At 37.5% G+C, this 16,696-nt stretch overlaps 1 protein-coding gene across 3 annotated transcripts in view; it reads left to right on the plus strand.

The window, feature by feature from the left end:
* The window catches only part of LOC124951151 (transcription factor AP-2-epsilon), a 139,823-nt gene that overhangs the window by 1,317 nt on the left and 121,810 nt on the right, over positions 1 to 16,696 (plus strand). For all 3 annotated transcript variants that reach the window (XM_047499029.1, XM_047499019.1, XM_047499039.1), the window contains exon 2: positions 1,634 to 1,824. Coding sequence is in view for 2 of the 3 variants with exons in the window: in XM_047499019.1 (XP_047354975.1) it covers positions 1,789 to 1,824 (36 nt within the window). In the remaining variant the exon portion in view is untranslated. The remainder of the gene's footprint in view (positions 1 to 1,633; positions 1,825 to 16,696) is intronic.

Raw genomic sequence — 16,696 nt, forward strand, 5'->3', positions numbered from 1 at the left:
ATCACGTGTTATTTGGTTTATTTTAATTTTCACCTATTTGGAGTAGTTATATGTTTACCATTGTTGGAACGATTGATTTAATGTTCACGTAAATTTCGCAGTGTGTCAAATTACATAGATTTTAACTGTCAATAATTCACGATATCAACGTAATGTATACCGCAGCATAAACCATACAAAAAAGTCTAAATTTGTATTAATTAGAGTAATGATTGATGCATTTTACAGTATTTAATTTACTCCATTATATTAAGTTTGCAATATATCGTCGTTATTAAAACGCGTATAATAAACAAAATCTAATTAACTTCTTTTCCATTTGTTCTATTTGACAATACAAAGCGTTGAGAAAGAGAGAAAAAGAGAGTGAAAGAGAGAGAGAAAGGGAAAGAAGAGTTCCAGTATTTTTCCTAATAATTACAAAAACGGTATCTAGCAACGAAAGTCATGGCTTTTAATTTAATTGTCTTTCCTCTTCGTGTATGTCGTGGTAAATCACAGAAATCTGTGGTTTTCACGATGTTGCGTGCAAAGTTACACCTTAGTTAAAGCGTCGCCATGTTGTCGAATAATTTGGTTGTACAGTTCTGTCTTTGCCTTACGTACAATGCAGAACCAAAAGCTGGTAGACGATAGATAAAAGATAAAACTGGAGATACGTTTCAACGACGAGTGACGCTCGTAAATCGCAAATATGTTATTTATGCTTTCCTCCCGCATAAAGTAGAAATGGCGCGCGATATAATTCAACAGAACGAAAGTTTGGAAATTTAACAAATTTTACAAATTTTCGTTTTGAAAGAGCCCAATAATTGCATCCCGAGAAAGTAAAAATGTAAGAAAATAACTGGAATCAGTACGAAAAAGAGATAAATATAAAAAGAGTAGGAGGAGGTATAATAAGCGTGGCGTGCAGTCAGGCTCCTTTCGTGAGTATCTTTTCGTTTTGTGAAAGTGTTTGGAATTAAAGAACGGCCGTGGCACCTCTGGGAGCCGTATTTAACTTTGCTTAACTAAGTTCTGGATCCGTTGACGCGACGCCCGGGGGACTCGGGATGACGACGACGTCGACGAAGATTTTGCGTTTTTTTCGACCTTCCGTCTTCTCCTTCTTTCGCGTCCTCGTCGTTCATCAACGCTGCCATCTCTCTCTCTCTCTCTCTCTCTCTCTCTCTCTCTCTCTCTCTTTGTCTGTCTTTCTCTTTTTCTTTCGTTTTTCTTTCGGATGTCTTATCTCTATCTAGCACGGTTTTTCTTCATTTTTGCCGGTTTTGTCATTCTCCGCGCGCATCTGTCGTCTCCTTGTCCTTTTCATAGTAATGTTTCCGGATTCCATATTTACTCTCTAGTTCGTCTCAAATTAAGTTTTATTTCATACGATTGTCTTGACTTGCTATTTGTTTTCACATACATCTCCGTGTCTTTTGTTTTAAAAGTTCACGTATGAAATTTGTGGTACGTTGTTTATTATTTGTAGTTTAGGAAAATATGTTACTTATTCCTTTATTATTCTTTGATCGAATAACATGCTTTTCCTGTCAATGATTTAATGTCAAAATTCGATCTCCCTTTATATTACCTACTTGAATTTTTTAAGTTAGGAGAGGTCGTCAACGATCTAATTATGTTTTAGGATCGTCAACGACTCGTCAAGGGTACCGATGGAAAATGTCGCTCGTCGATCGTCTTAGGACGTGAGTGAGAAATTGAGTATTAATATAAAGTACCAATAAGCGGCTGATCCCGAAAAACTCAACAATTATTAGCAATACGGAGGATTCCAACAATATGTCTTATCTTGCTCTGGACTCTAACGCGTGGCAGGTAAGTTTTTATATTTGAGCACGATCATCTTTCTGAATTAGACAATAAATTTAATTCGAGGTACATTAAAAATTGTTATTGTCCTATATCGAGCTTTAATCGAATCGTCCGCAATATCTTCAATCGAACTATAATCGTTCCCTATTCGAGAGTATAGCCTCGAGTCCTTCGCATCGGACTATAACTTATTTCTTGGCTCAAGGATGGCAAGGTGAATCTCTTGGGTTAGCATTATTACACGGTTTTCACCGAGAAGATATTGAAGAACCGACGCCACACTAAACGTATTATCTCCCGTGAATACATCCAGAACATACAGATTCGCTTCTGTCGGATGTCGCATGAATATTTATACGATGAATATTGAGAATTACCACGACTCGTGAGAATTTCATTTTCCTTTGCACGTCAGTTGCAATTCATCCATTATGAGTATTCAAATATTTGACTTTATACGTTTCCGACATAGCGCGCAGAATTGACGATGGAGATGGCGTTTGATATCGTCGACGGTCGACGATCGTTTTATGAACGGTTACCAGGTACCGTTTGTGATTTTTTCACGAGATAAGATGAAAAAATGTCAGAATTAACGAATTTTAATTGTGTCACAGGAAATAGTAAATATAATTATATAAATTACGCGATTTACCTATATTATAGAAAGTGTTCATATATCTATAAGACAGCATCCGACGTTTCTATAAACTGTTTCTTTTTGAAACTTGTAAGAGCACTCGGGGCAAAACGCGCGATACCGTTAGACACAGAAATGTTTTAACTAGGAATTTTCTCTCTTTTTCGCAAATATAGATATCTATTTGCGTGTCCTTATACGATTTAACGTAAAGACGAAAGCGATAAAAGCGAGCCTTCGATACGTTTTATCAAACTATTTTTCCTTTTTATGAGGATCATCACTTTAACTATCTTCTTCCGCGATCGAAGGACGAACGAGGAGACTTCTCCGCCTTCATAAGACGAGCGACCAACCGCTTGTCCGATACGGATCAGCCTTCTCTCCTCCCATCTCCCTCTTTTTCTTCTTTTTTTAGCTAATACGCCGCAGCGAGGTTGCAGTCATTATCGGGGTAAATTAGTGACGGTCAATCCGCGTTCCAGCGTTCCGCATGCGAGATACGAAGGAACGAGTTTATGTGATTACGCGTGCGTAACATTGAAAAAGAGCCGACGGAAGGTTAGGTAATCCACGCACGCGATCACGAATGCTCACTGACGTTCCATTGGCTTACCTACGTCTTTGTTCTTATTTACATAGTTAAGAGATAATGTTACTTCGGGTATCTTGAAGTACAAGCAACGTTTTATCAACTTTCTGTAATCGAGATGGGTAAGAATCCATAATGCTTATTGATTAATAGCTATTGAATTTTTAAACCTTTTGTTTAAATAAATTTGTCAAAATATATTCGCTGTCGAAGACGAAGATACGTTTTCTCGAGGTAAACGACGAGAGAAATACTAGAAAGCAATTTCTCCACGTACCGTTCGATCAATTACGTCGTCTCAATGCGTAGCGAAGCGAATAGGAAAAACATTCCTCCATCAGCGGAACAAATTAACCGTGAGTTCCATGGAGGGTCCGTTATTTGTTGGAGAAACTACTTTCTCGTGGTTGGTAAAAAAAGAGAAGAAAAAAAAAGAAAAGAAAAGTTAAAATGGGGCAAGTAATTGACGGAACGCGTTCGACACAGTATGCCATAGTATCGAGATTCTACTCTCCCCCATTTTTGGTGGTGCTCGGTCCCGGAAATCACATAGACACGGCAGGAAATGTAAGAGATCGACCACGACAACGGATAGCGGAAACGAGTTTAGGTAGGCTCCTATTGGATTATGTCTGTTATCGAGTTCTCTAGTTTTACCTACGCGTAGTTATATGCTGCGAAAGGAGTACGTTAATGGTCTTTACATCGCAGTGCTCTCGCACGAGCAAGTTCGCCACGACGGATACTGATTAAATTTAACTCGCTTTGTGACAACATTGTCTTTAGCAAGTGCAACACATGTCAGGGATTTTTCTCGACTTGCGTACTATGATCACGATGGTATCGTTTTATTATTTTTAGATCTGTTCTCATAAAAGTACCTACTTTATTTTCATATTCATCGAAACGTCTGACCAATGTCCAATTCTGCAATCTTTATCTTTCTTCTCTTTCGATTCAGTGTTTTTGATTCATCAACAATTCACAGAGAATCTTTTCATATTATTGTACATCGTTTTTATATTCATTCCGATGAGAGAAAGATACCGGGCACAAAACTATAGCTTTAGCTGCGTGAAATCAAGTAGGATGAAGAGGGAACATAAAATGGAAAGGGAGGAAACGATCGGTGGGTGAGGAGAAAAAAGCAAGTATTTGCACATTTTTCAATAAAGTATGATCTAGTCGCGTGGCAAAGCCGAGTGGCAGGCCGTGTCTTCTTGTTGAAATAACAAGGGTCCGAGGATGCTCGAGAATTAATACTTTGCTTCCACGTGCCCAGGATTCGACGAGATCCTCTTCGTGTCACCGCGAATATACAGAGTGACGAGAAAAACACAAGGGCCAGGGGATGTACGAAAAACGGGTTGGCTATATTTCATCGCTTGTGCGGGCGCGTGTACCCACACTTGACGCCGCTTATGTATCCATCGCTTATTTGTTTTGTTCGAGATGCTCTCAACTTTCTCTTTCTCTTTCTCTTTCCCTCCCTCTCATTTAGTCTTATATATCGAAGACATCTTTAAATGTATAATCTGATTGGCATCCCGATAAGCTTCGAATTTCGAGTGTCTATAAAAATTTAATTTGTTTCGATCGGCAATGCGTTTTAAATGAAAGAGACTACAAATTTAATTAATTTTATTTTTTCTGAAAGTAGTTCTTTCTATCATAGAATACAAGGAAGTATAATTTTTTCGTAAGTTTATCAAACGTATGCAAGTTCGATTTTGCATGGACACTTTCTTTCTTCGTATAAAAAACGTACTCGCTTTTATGTATACAATTTTCATCCTCGAGCGATAATAAATTTTCTATAAATACGTAGACCAAGAGGATATATTTTACACTTGTTATTGAACGATACTCACAACGAGATCGTTCGAACAAATGAAAGATTCACGTTCATTATTAAATACTTCTTTTTTTTTTAATTCAATTGAATTCGTACTAATTTCGCAACGCAAATAATCGCAGAGTTAACAAAATCACGTATACAAACGTAGGTTAAATGGAAAGTACTTGCCATTTTTTGTTGAGGTGATTAGTGAAATTCGAGGGAAAATATTTGCAAGGTTATAGCTTTCTCATCTCTTATTTTCGATAGAATGTTCTCTTCAATTGTGTCATCATCATTTTACAATGTGCTTAATGCGTGATTCACTGTTTTGCATGGGCAGGAACAGTTGGTGGCTACATCAAAAAGCCCTGGTGTACTTCAAAGTCGCGGACTTGATCTCTCCGTTCGATCGAGAGCGACGGATTCGTTTGCGCAGCGTAAGAGTAATGGGGAGGAAGAAGAAAAAAGAAAGAGAGAGAGAGAGAGAGAGAGAGAGAGAGAAATGAAAAAGAGAGGAAGGGTGAACGAAAAATAAATGATACCCGAATTAGCGTAATCGCGTGATGGTTTGCAAGGGAGATGTTACGATTACTAAGCCACGCCAAGAGGAGTACGTGAAGCAATAAGTAACGAAAGGAGAAGGAGAAAAGAGGGTAAGCAAAGGGTAGTAGTCGTCGCATCGCCAGGGACGACAAATTGCATTTCAATTTCATTTTGGTCGGAAATGTTCGTGAGCCGGGATCAAGGAGTCTTCGAAGTGTTGCGAACTCGGGACATTTCAAGCGTGTAATCGAACTTTTCGTCTTTTTGCTTCTTTCGAACTTTTGTTTCGAATACATATACCTAATACCTTTACGCATAGAGAACTGTTTTTTTGTTTGTAAACAATTGACGTAACATTTTTTTTTTTTAATTTATCATATTACTAATGCTCACGTATTATATTTATTCTAAAAGATTATATTATATTTAGATATACTACATATACAAAGTATTCCAACGAAATTGTCTACCAGAATTATTATGAAATTTAATGAATTTTTTGAAAAACATTGAGACAGATCAATTTTATTTTCGAGGAAGACAGATTCTTGTCATAAATTTATCGACATCGGATTAACTTATTCCCTGAAGTTGGTGACAGCATTTTAAATGATAACCATCTTAAATGGCATATTATTATTATTAAAGGTTTCTTAATTCTTTTTACAATGATGCTATTTTTTTTTAATTTGAGTTAATAGTTCCCGAGAAAATACGCGTTTCGAAGTTTCAGGTACAATAAAATTCAATTTTGAGAATTACATTTATTCATTATTCATTTATTCATCGTAGAAATCGTTGAAAATAACAAGAATATGGTAGAATAAGTGTTTTTTTCACAAATATGGAGCTTCTTCACATTATACAGCTTTGATAAGACAGTTTTTAAATCAGCATTTGCCCTATTATTGAATCGGTAGAAAAGATTTTATAGAGTGATCATCCAGGTTGCTTCATCTCACACTCTTGGATGTTTTTCTATAGAGATATTTAAAATCCATAATATATGTCATCCAATTAGACAATTTCGGCAACGCATAGTCGAAGAAAGCTGTCAGATTACTGCGAATGTATTTCAGAATTTTCGACGTAACACTGAGCAAAGACTTTACTACTTCATGAAAATCAACGGTACACATTTTGAAAATTTAATAAAATAAAAGTTTTTTTCCAAACTAAATTTGCATTTTATTGTATCTGAAGTCACGAAACGCATTTTTTTGGAAACTATTAACTGAAATTAAAAAAAAAGAAAAAAAATAAAATAGCACCATTGTAAAGAAAATTAAAAGACCATTAATAATGATATGTCATTTCATTCCTGTTGTCATTCAAGATTTTTTGGGAGGGTTGTTATCTCTCTTTAGGGGGTTCCCAAACTGAATAAATTTAAGACAAGTATCTGTTCTCTTTGAAAAGAATATTGACCTATCTCAACATTTTTCGAAAAAATCGTTAGGTGTCATAGTAATTCTGATCGACATTTTTCATTTAGACTCTGTATATATTAGAATTTTTTTAAATTAACTGAAGCAAATTGATAATGATATTATATAATACCTATGTAAATTAGGAAAAAATTAATGCCTATTACAAAAAATTAGTAAATGAGATAAAAAGACGAACTTCGCGCTTTTGAAAACTGTGATTCCAGACTCGCGTGACTGGTGGTTCTTTCCTTGCGTAAAATCGACGCGCATATTTGAGTAATTTGTAATATTCAGATTGGTTACATCGTGAGTGTGCAAGTGGTGGTTACGAGAAAGGCTTTAAATAAAGTATAGATCGTTGATGTTTGGCCGAGGACGAGGATAGCAAGTCTTTTACGATACACTCTGAAAACGTTGGTTAACCCAATGACAATGAGCGAAGAGAGGGAGTACGAGCAAGTTCTATTGTCACGCCCCGTCGGATACAAAGGGTGCCGAGTACTTTGTCCATACGAGCCTAGGTACCAACCGTATCAAGCGACACATTCTTGCATAATGTAGAAGATAAATTCAAGTGGTAGTACGGTCATGTTATCATTCTCGATACTTTAGTTGCATTCACACTTCAACCATTATTTTTTGACCAGAGAAATCGTTTCTGTTCTCGTAATTAATCCTAATTATTAAAGAAACAAATGATTCTTTCATTAAATCGAGGCAATTAAATAGACAAGATATGATTATTTGAAATGATATTAATTTTTTATCAGAACGACTATAAGGGAATTGTAAAAATTCGAAGATATCGATAAATCTTGATGATATCTCTTCGTTCCAGTATTTTCAATGAAAAACTTCTGTGATAATAATGTTTCTAGACCATTTTCATTTGGCACGGCCGTCAAACGAGATGCTCCATGATCAGTCAAGCAACGTTGGTTTTTGTTTGTCTTTAACCCGTTCTGTTTCCAGTAATTAAGACTGGAGCATAAAAAAGGAGAAGGATAGCATGGCAATGGAGGCAACATAGAAGGAAGAAAAGAAGGAGGAGAATAAGGAGGGATGCAAACGGGTGGGATGGAGAAACGTGAGGGGGTGGGCTAGAAGAAGGGTAAGGGGTTGGATTATACGATGACACGCTCCTTTGTTCTGCCCTTTTGCGGAAGACATCGTAGCGAGTAGCATTTGCGAGCACAAAGAGAAATAATGACTAGTCCAGTGTTCAACTAATATTTGCTTCATACTTTTTCAGGAGATTTTTTTCCCGGAGAATGTTTCCTTTTGTTAGTGAGAGAGCCAACGCAGACACGACGTTGACGACGATGGCCCGGTTCGGTTTGTCAGGAAAGTGCTTCGTCGCTGTTTCATGCTGCTTGCCGCTTCGTAACTCCTTCGACTCGGCTCTCTCTCTCTCTCTCTCTCTCTCTCTCTCTCTATTTCTTTTTCTTTCTTTTTCTCTTTGAAAGGCCAAGTCTAAAATTGCTGCCGTTGTTTTCTCATGTGTGCACTGACTCGAATAAAGGAACAAGCCATTTTGCGAACGTGCACTTCATGTCTGCACTGTCGCTTTTCATTTGCTTAAACCATCTTCTTTGTTCTCTTCGAAGTTTGTCTTTTCTGTTTTCGCCTAATAGTTGGAAAACAGAAAAACGGTCAGGTTTAAAGATTGCAAAACTTCGTAGACGGTTTCCCTTCTACGGGAAAAATTCGTGAACCGTGCGTGGTAGAAAATAGGAGGGTGGTCATCGAGTTTACCCTATCTAACTTGATGCTCCGGTTTTTTAAAGAGTGGTAGTGCCCAAGCTCGATTGCCATGGTTGTGGTGGTGGTAGTAGTTGATCGTAACAGGGACGATGGTGATGGTGAAATCGAGTTAGTTAAATTAACCATGAAATAGACTACCTCCGCCCTAGTGTCTGTCTATCTTATCCGTCGCTAGTGTCGTTCGCATCGTTCCGTGACCGCTAACCAAAGCTAACTAGTCCCGTAGGGCCGTTTAGTTTGCTCGTTCGTAGGGTGAAGGCTAAGGAAACATTATAAAAAAAAAAAAAAAAAAAAATAAAAAACAAAATTACGAATTACTTATTTCTGTTTGAAATTGTTGTACTTTACTTTCATTGTTTGATTATAACATAAAAATGATATTAATTAATATATAAATATAGTGTATATAATAGCAGAATTTCAACAATACGTAAAATTGTTAGAAAGCAAAGAAAGTAGAATCTCTACACGTTTCTATGAACGCTATGAGCCTTTCCTGCCCGTGATTCATGGGTACGATGATCCCATTGACAAATAAGAAGGACGTAGGCCAGCCTTTTTCTCATTAGCGGCACTTTGAACTAAACCGCCCACGTTATGACAAACTAGATTAATTTTCTGTCCAAAAGGTACCGCCCTTCTCGATCGTTTATTACGAAATTTCAACTGTCAGAGACTGCTTTATCGTGTTCCCGTGCTCTCTGTTACCCGAAGATTGCCATTTTATTCGACCGCCGTAAAAAACTAAGCTGCATAATCAGCGAACATAATCTCATTTACGAATTTTTTTATCGCACTTTCGACGTCCCGTTGAAATTAACTCGCGCGATCCTGTGCATTTCTCTTTCGAGTTTTTCTTTTGTTAGAGAGAAAAAAAGATCTGACGATCTGAGCCATTATCGCTGCCGTAAATTCACATGTGTCAAAATAAATTAATAAAGTTCCAACTGCTCGAAAGTATTCGTAGTATGGAACTTCGTTCTGAAAGTTGTTCAAAAAATTATTTACTTCGAGACATTTGCTTAATATGAAAAGACAGATTTCTATATTAATGTTGCGTTGAAAGTCACCTGGTACAAATAGGTCGCGTTTTTATAGTAAAAATCGAGATCGGGTTAAAAATATTCAAAGATGGGAGCGTTGGCCGTAGAAGAGTTTATAACTCACGTCAGGCAGGTAATTAGCCGCTTTTGCCCAACTGTAATGGACCCGCTAAGGCACTAAGCGAGACCCTTAACTTATTTAAATGAACTGGTAACCCATGTCCATGTCCAACGCGAGCCAGACGCGAGGCAATATAGAAAAACCATTTATAAGGGCACTATTCCGGATGCCTAAACAACCTTCTCTCTTCGTTTTGTTATACTTTGGACTCTGCACGACCGTCAGGCGAACTATTTTTTCGTACCAACGCGCGGATACAGATGAGTCTCAGCTGAGCTGCTTGTTTTCATTGCTCCTTGAAATTTTTTATGACTTTAAGATGAGATAAGCAATAACGTCGAGATTTATCTGATAAATAGTGACACTTCGAAGTAGTGATACAACGTACAACGCTTACTATTTTGTTTGTTTTCCTTCTTTCGTTCTTTAATAATCTTAATGATTAAGTTTCTTTTTATTTATTTATTTTTTATTTATTCATTTTTTATTTATTCATTCTTTCCGACAACTTCAGCATAAATTCGTGGTCGCGAATTGTCTGTAATAATACCGGTTTTAAATCCGTGAATCATATTGATTTGATTTCGATGGAATTTAGGGACGCGTCTGGAGAGCGAATATTGATTTTATGCCCGGCTGTAAAAGTGTGATTTGAATTTTGATTGCGGCCTGGAAGAGATCGCGTAACAGGATAGTGCACGCTTTGCCAGACGCACAAGGGTTCTTCAAGCGATGCTTACTCGACTGGAAAATCGAAGGAATATATGTTTTAAAGTGCCAAAACGGGAGAGACCTCCTGACCGATTATGAATCGAAGAAAAAATAGATTCAATGTGAAGATTAATTTTTTTATTTGTTATTTCTGAACTTTCTCAAATTTTTCTCACATTTTTCTGCCCACAGCTGTACTTTTTTTGGAACAGAAGGAAAAAGAAGAAAAAGTTACGAAATCGTGGGCGTGCACATAGACGAATCGTTCTAGCTCGATTAGAATCTTAAAAGGAGCATAATTCGATAATCATACGAGGGCAGTCGAGATTTCATCGTAGAAGCATGCTAATGCCGCTTTTGTCGTAAGCCCCAGATGACTATAATTTGCGAGCACTTAAAAATAGGTATTAAAATATTATCATAGATCGTTTCCACGTAATATTCTAACACAAAAGTCCGTTTGCTTTTGTCAGCTCGCACTTTGCAATAATATTCTGCATTCAGTGTTCCACTTTTGAGAATTCATGTTTTTTCTTACTATTTTTTTCTATCAAATAATATATGAAAAAAAAAAGATTTATAATCTATCAATACAAATTAATAAAAAAAGGCACATATACCGAATTATCACGAATTAATGATTAGAGACGTAATTAAGCGTGGGTTGTTATATTGCCGGGAATAAGATTATGTTAGTGTACGGAATTTAAACAAATAAATAGATGGTTGATAGGGAAAAAAAGAAGGGGAAAGATAGAGATTGTCTATTTCCGTGCATAAGTACATCGACGCATCGATGCAATATCGTTAAACGAACGACTGATGGATGAAGCGGTCATTAATGTGGATATTCGCTAGTCGCCGTACGCATCCTCTTCTCTATTTCTTGCTTTATTTTTTGAGAAAGGTCCACCAAGAACACCTATTTCTCTCTCTCTCTCTCTCTCTCTCTTTCTCTCTCTCTCTCTTTCTTTCCTTCTTTCGCTCTCTTAACATCTCGTGGCTCCAATTAGTTCTGAACGTCGGTCCGTCCGTCTATCCGTCCTCTACGTCCGTGTCCGTCTGTCCGTTGCTGCTTCGTTCCTTCGTTCGTCGAGCCGTCCACACGATACTATTTGCACCGTTCTTTCGTTCGTTCGTTGCCTCGGCTCGTTCGTATCCCTCAGCTTCATTAAGAAACGGTAATGCGTTTTGTTTCTCTTCTACATGGGCTCTCCCTCTTTTCAAACGTAGGGGGAGAGAACGAACCAGAGACTCTTTTAATAATCCCGCAGCACGTTCAGAGATTTATTATTTTCGGACTACGTTGCCCGGATAAGTCCATATGGCTGACGCTCTTTTCTCTCTCTCTCTCTCTCTCTCTCTCTCTCTCTCTTTTTCTCTCTTCTCTTCCACGACTCAACGAAGATCTCTTCCTTTTTCTACTTCCTCCAACTTCCAACATCGTCTCCTTCGAGCTTCCACTCGTTCCGTAAACTTCTGTACAGGGTGACCTAATAAAGTACAAAACTCGAATGTGTGACATCCACTAAAGTTCCGAACATTCCCGGAGGTGTATTCTTCATCTCGTTCAAAAAAAGATTTATTGACGTTCAAGATAGAAAGCGACAGAAAAAACTGAGTGAGTTTTAATGTGTTTTACAATCTATCTCGAACATAATAACATAATAGAATATATGAACTTTTGAATGAAAAAGCCCAGAACGTTATCAAAATTATCTGATGCGTTTCTAAATATATAAGTCTAAAAGAATTAAATTTCTCTTTGCTACGATTCGTGCGTTTGTTATAACAGAAAATGGAAATAGTGGTAACTCCATCGACGGATCGTCGTTGGTCTAGCAGTGCCGGTGGTTTCGATCAGGCAGAAAAGAGAGATAGCATCCTTTCTCTCCCCCTCTCTCTCTTCTCTCGTTTGGTTATAATTCTTAGTGGGACGTGTAGCTATAAGCATATTCCAATCCTTTGATTTAACGAGGTGTGGTGTCGGTTATACTATAAATGTTACATCGGGCCCCTATAAACCAAACGGGCGAGTCGGTAAATTAGGAACCGAAAGCTCTCGCAGGAAGCCCCCTAAAAATACAATTAACGAGTCGTTTAACGGATATACCTGTGTAGCGCACTATTTCGTAGGATGGCATCCATGCAAAACAAAATAAGAAGTATTCGCGAGATGGGCGAATACTTTCTGTTGACTGTTAGTTGCATTCTCGTGAAAAGCGAGAATTCATTTATTAGGCATGAATTTCTATCGGTCTCTCAACGATATTTCTATATAGATAAGTATATATTCCAGTGTTGTCGGAAAACCAATTTTAATTCGATTTCGTTCGATGAGCATCTCTGACGTCGAAGAAAATGTAACGCACCGAAAACATCATGTGACTTATCGAGAGTTATTTATCAGAATTTTTGAGCATCGAGTTTACAGTAAAAGCGTTTGATATACGAAAAGATGTGACAGTGTGTGTGTGTGTGTGTATATATGTGTAAATGCGGCTGTATGTGTATTGATGCTCTTACGCGGGCATCGATATAACACGGTCATGCGTCAATGTTCAAGGTACTGCTACATCGGTGCCTTTTCACCGAGAAAAACATTTATTAAAACAGCTATAAAATATTGTTGTATAGCAACCTGTGGTGATATATAACCGACCCAGCGATACTTACCACGTTGGTAACGGGGATTTATTGTCGCTTGATGGAACGTAAAGTTGTGTATCTCCTATATATTTTTTCGTGAACGCGTTTTATTATTGGAGATGTCCTGGAATCATTAAGAAGGAAATTATATTGATGATAATGTAATATCTATTTTTCTTATTTCTACGTGTAAACCGATGCAAACAGAGTAGAATTTCTTGAGCCACGATTGTTTTTCCAACACACGACATCGAGACCTTTCTAATAAATTATATCTCACTCTGCTTAATATTGTGTCTACAGTGCAGGTAGTTGATACGATAATCCATGATAAATCATCCGGTGAATCTTTAGCTTAATGAGTTTTTAGTGGCGAATTTCAGCAACGTGATTCATTTCGTTTTTTAATTAATTCATTAACGCCCTGCGTATCGTACCTTTCCATTTTATACGCTACTACGGTCAAACCAGTTACCGATATTCGCCTTACTTATGTTTCTATTTAGATATCTCCACAAAAAAATAATTCGAACAATACATCCTCTCAGAAGGAACATCCCACATCGGTTTTTTCGTCATTTTTGAATTAAAAAATCACGTTGAAAGATCGAACACAGGTATCGTTAAAATTTGTTTCAGCTTCGCTGTCATAGCAATCAATTATATAAAATAAACGTATTCACATTCTTGAACACGAAGTAGGCATCGTATGTATATATTTGTGATTAGAAAGCAACTCCATTGAGTGAGCACATTCGTCTTGCGTTTATAGGAAAAAGAGAGGGAGAGAGAGAGAGAGAGAGAGAGAGAGAGAGAGAGAGAGAGAGAGAGAGAGAGAGAGAGAGGAGTAGAAAATAAGAGAGAGAACGATAAAAAGGGGCAAAGGTGTCGGTGTTGAAGCCCTGCGGGATACGACCCCCGTGGCGAACACACGACTCCTGAAAGAGCCTCCGTTTGGGAATTGCGCTTCCTCCTTCACTGAAATCAACCTGTCGGCCATTAATTCGTGAAGGCTAGCGAAATTGATGAGGAACGGGTCATATTAAATAGATACGTACGTCCGCCATTCAAATTCGCTTCTTGAAACTTAAGAAAAGTGAAAAATCTTAGAAGAAAAGCATGTCGTTCTATCAAAAATTTGTATATTTTACATATATTTTGTTAGATACAAATTTTTATATAATAAATCTTCATAACATCGCATCTTCTGTAAACAATAAATAAATGTAAATTTTTATTCAGAAAGTTCGACTATGCGATTAAAGTACGAAGAAAAGGCGTGAACTCGACGAAACACGGATCTATTAAAATTCCAGGTTATGTTTGGCCGTGCGTTGGGCTGTATGCTGTGCTACGGTGCCGGCATTAGACCTGTAATTAACCGGTAGCTCTTTTACTCACGAGAGCGTAACTCCAACCATTTAACGGTTTGTTTTTATTGGCCGTTTATTGGTTATTTTTAAGGCCATGGAACCCCCCAGGCGAAAGACGCCTTGAGCGGTCTCCTTCTGTTCGAGAATATGTATCCGAAAATCGGAAGTAGAGCTTCGAAATCTTGGGTTAACGTAAATCATTCTCCCTAGTTACATTACTCGGCAATAATCATCGGTAGTATAAAGTCTCTTCGTTTGATCGGGCTGACCGATAATTAAGAGCAATGATTAAACGATGCACGAGCTCGCGTAGCTCGAATTAAACCAATCCGACGTTGTTTGTCGTCGAGTTAGTGCGAAAACGCAATAGTTTTGCTCTTTGTTTAATTTTCGGCTTGAATTTAAACCGATGAGGAGAGGCGGATGTCGCATCAGCGCACCCATCGCTTCCCAGGATAAATGCAATTAAATGTATGTACGTGTTCTGGTGTGAGAGCGTTGAAATATAATAATGCATTTTATGACATAATGTAACAATTATTTTATTAATAACGCTGTACGAAGAGAAAAGGGAAATACGGCATTTCGCGAAAATTTGCAAATATTTTGAACGGTTTTGAAATACTATCGCATCGCTTCCTACATAGATACATCATTTACCTCCGTCTCAACTTCTATCAATATTGAGATATCATTAATGAAATTCCTGAGAATATGTGCGTCATATCAAATGAAATATAAAATGGGATCGTTTCGAAAAATACGACGCACTGGTTTCGTTATGACATTAACGCTTTTTAACCGGAATCTCCTCAAGCACTTACTTCTTCGCGTAATAAAAGTGGGGCTTACAGTATCATGATTTTAGCTTTGCACGTGCGCAAGGAGTATGTTTTGTTTGTTAAGCAGACGAAGGGTGGCGTTGTTTATCGAAAGGTACTATTAAGCGCGCTTCACTACTCGTTCGAACTCGAGTACAGCTTGTAGAATGCTCCTTGTTGAATCGAGAGTAGAAGTAGTCTCGATTACGTATCGTTTCTTTTTGCGAGTATAAGTGATTTTGATTAATTAATCGAGCAAATTATTCAAGTAACACGACGACACACGTCTAGTCTTTTTTTGTGTTTAGCATTTATATTACTGATCAGATCTTTTGTTTATTTATTTATTGACTTATTTTAATTGAACATAATTCTATTTTTTTATATTTTTATTTTATTCATATTTTACTATCTTATATTCTGTTATTTGTTATTACAACATACTTTTCATCTTTGCCATATTTTCTCACGGTAACTTTTCTCTTTTGGCAAATATCATTCTACCTTCACGAACACTAACTAGAACACTAAATCGAATACCGTCGTTAGAATCGCTTCATTTCCTTCGCTTTCGTTATTCGAGTCCCTTCGAGCGGTTCATCCGAGAATACTTTTAGTAGTCGCGTTCGGAGAAAATAAAAAGAGAAGGAAAAGAACAAGGAGGAGCTGGATCAGCTGGAAGCGTTAAAATCGGACTTTTAAAGAGCGAAAAGTATATCGCACGAGCGCCAACCGCATCGATGCACTATAGCTTTCGGGGTTTAAGATTATACGCAATTAGCACTCTAACTACCGCCCAGCCCAAATTGGATTATTTTTTTCAGGGAACATTTCAATCAAGCCGTCAACGTCCCCCTGAGCGATATCGAAAGATTCGACCCTGCAATTACTTTGCTAATTAAATCAAGATCGCCTCTGAGCCAGCTGTCCTGTCGTCTACATAGGCGATGTGTATCGAGAAGCTTGTTTACGAGCTCAAAAAAGGGACATCTAACTAGCTGATAATTCGCGTTTCACTTTCGTGAAAGTCAGACAATGTTCATCTCTCTTTTTCTTCGAATATCTCCTTTCGAAGGAGATATTTAAACTTTCTAGCTCGGATGAACCATTTTATTCGTCATAAAAGCCATCGTTAATACTATTTTTTTATTTTCATAGGGAAAGAGTGTGTCCGACCTTCACTATATAAACATGCCGTTTGGTATCCCTAATTCTTGTTTTCCACATTGTACGCGAGGTCTATCTCAAGACGGTGGCTCATATTTCTCTCTTTTATGCAAACCAACCGATTTATGAAATGTATTCCGCCTTTTTCTAAGCTCTTCGTGTCTCTTATGAGCCACTCTAT

The sequence above is a fragment of the Vespa velutina genome, chromosome 1 (assembly GCF_912470025.1).
Source record: "Vespa velutina chromosome 1, iVesVel2.1, whole genome shotgun sequence".
Classification (NCBI taxonomy): domain Eukaryota; kingdom Metazoa; phylum Arthropoda; class Insecta; order Hymenoptera; family Vespidae; genus Vespa; species Vespa velutina.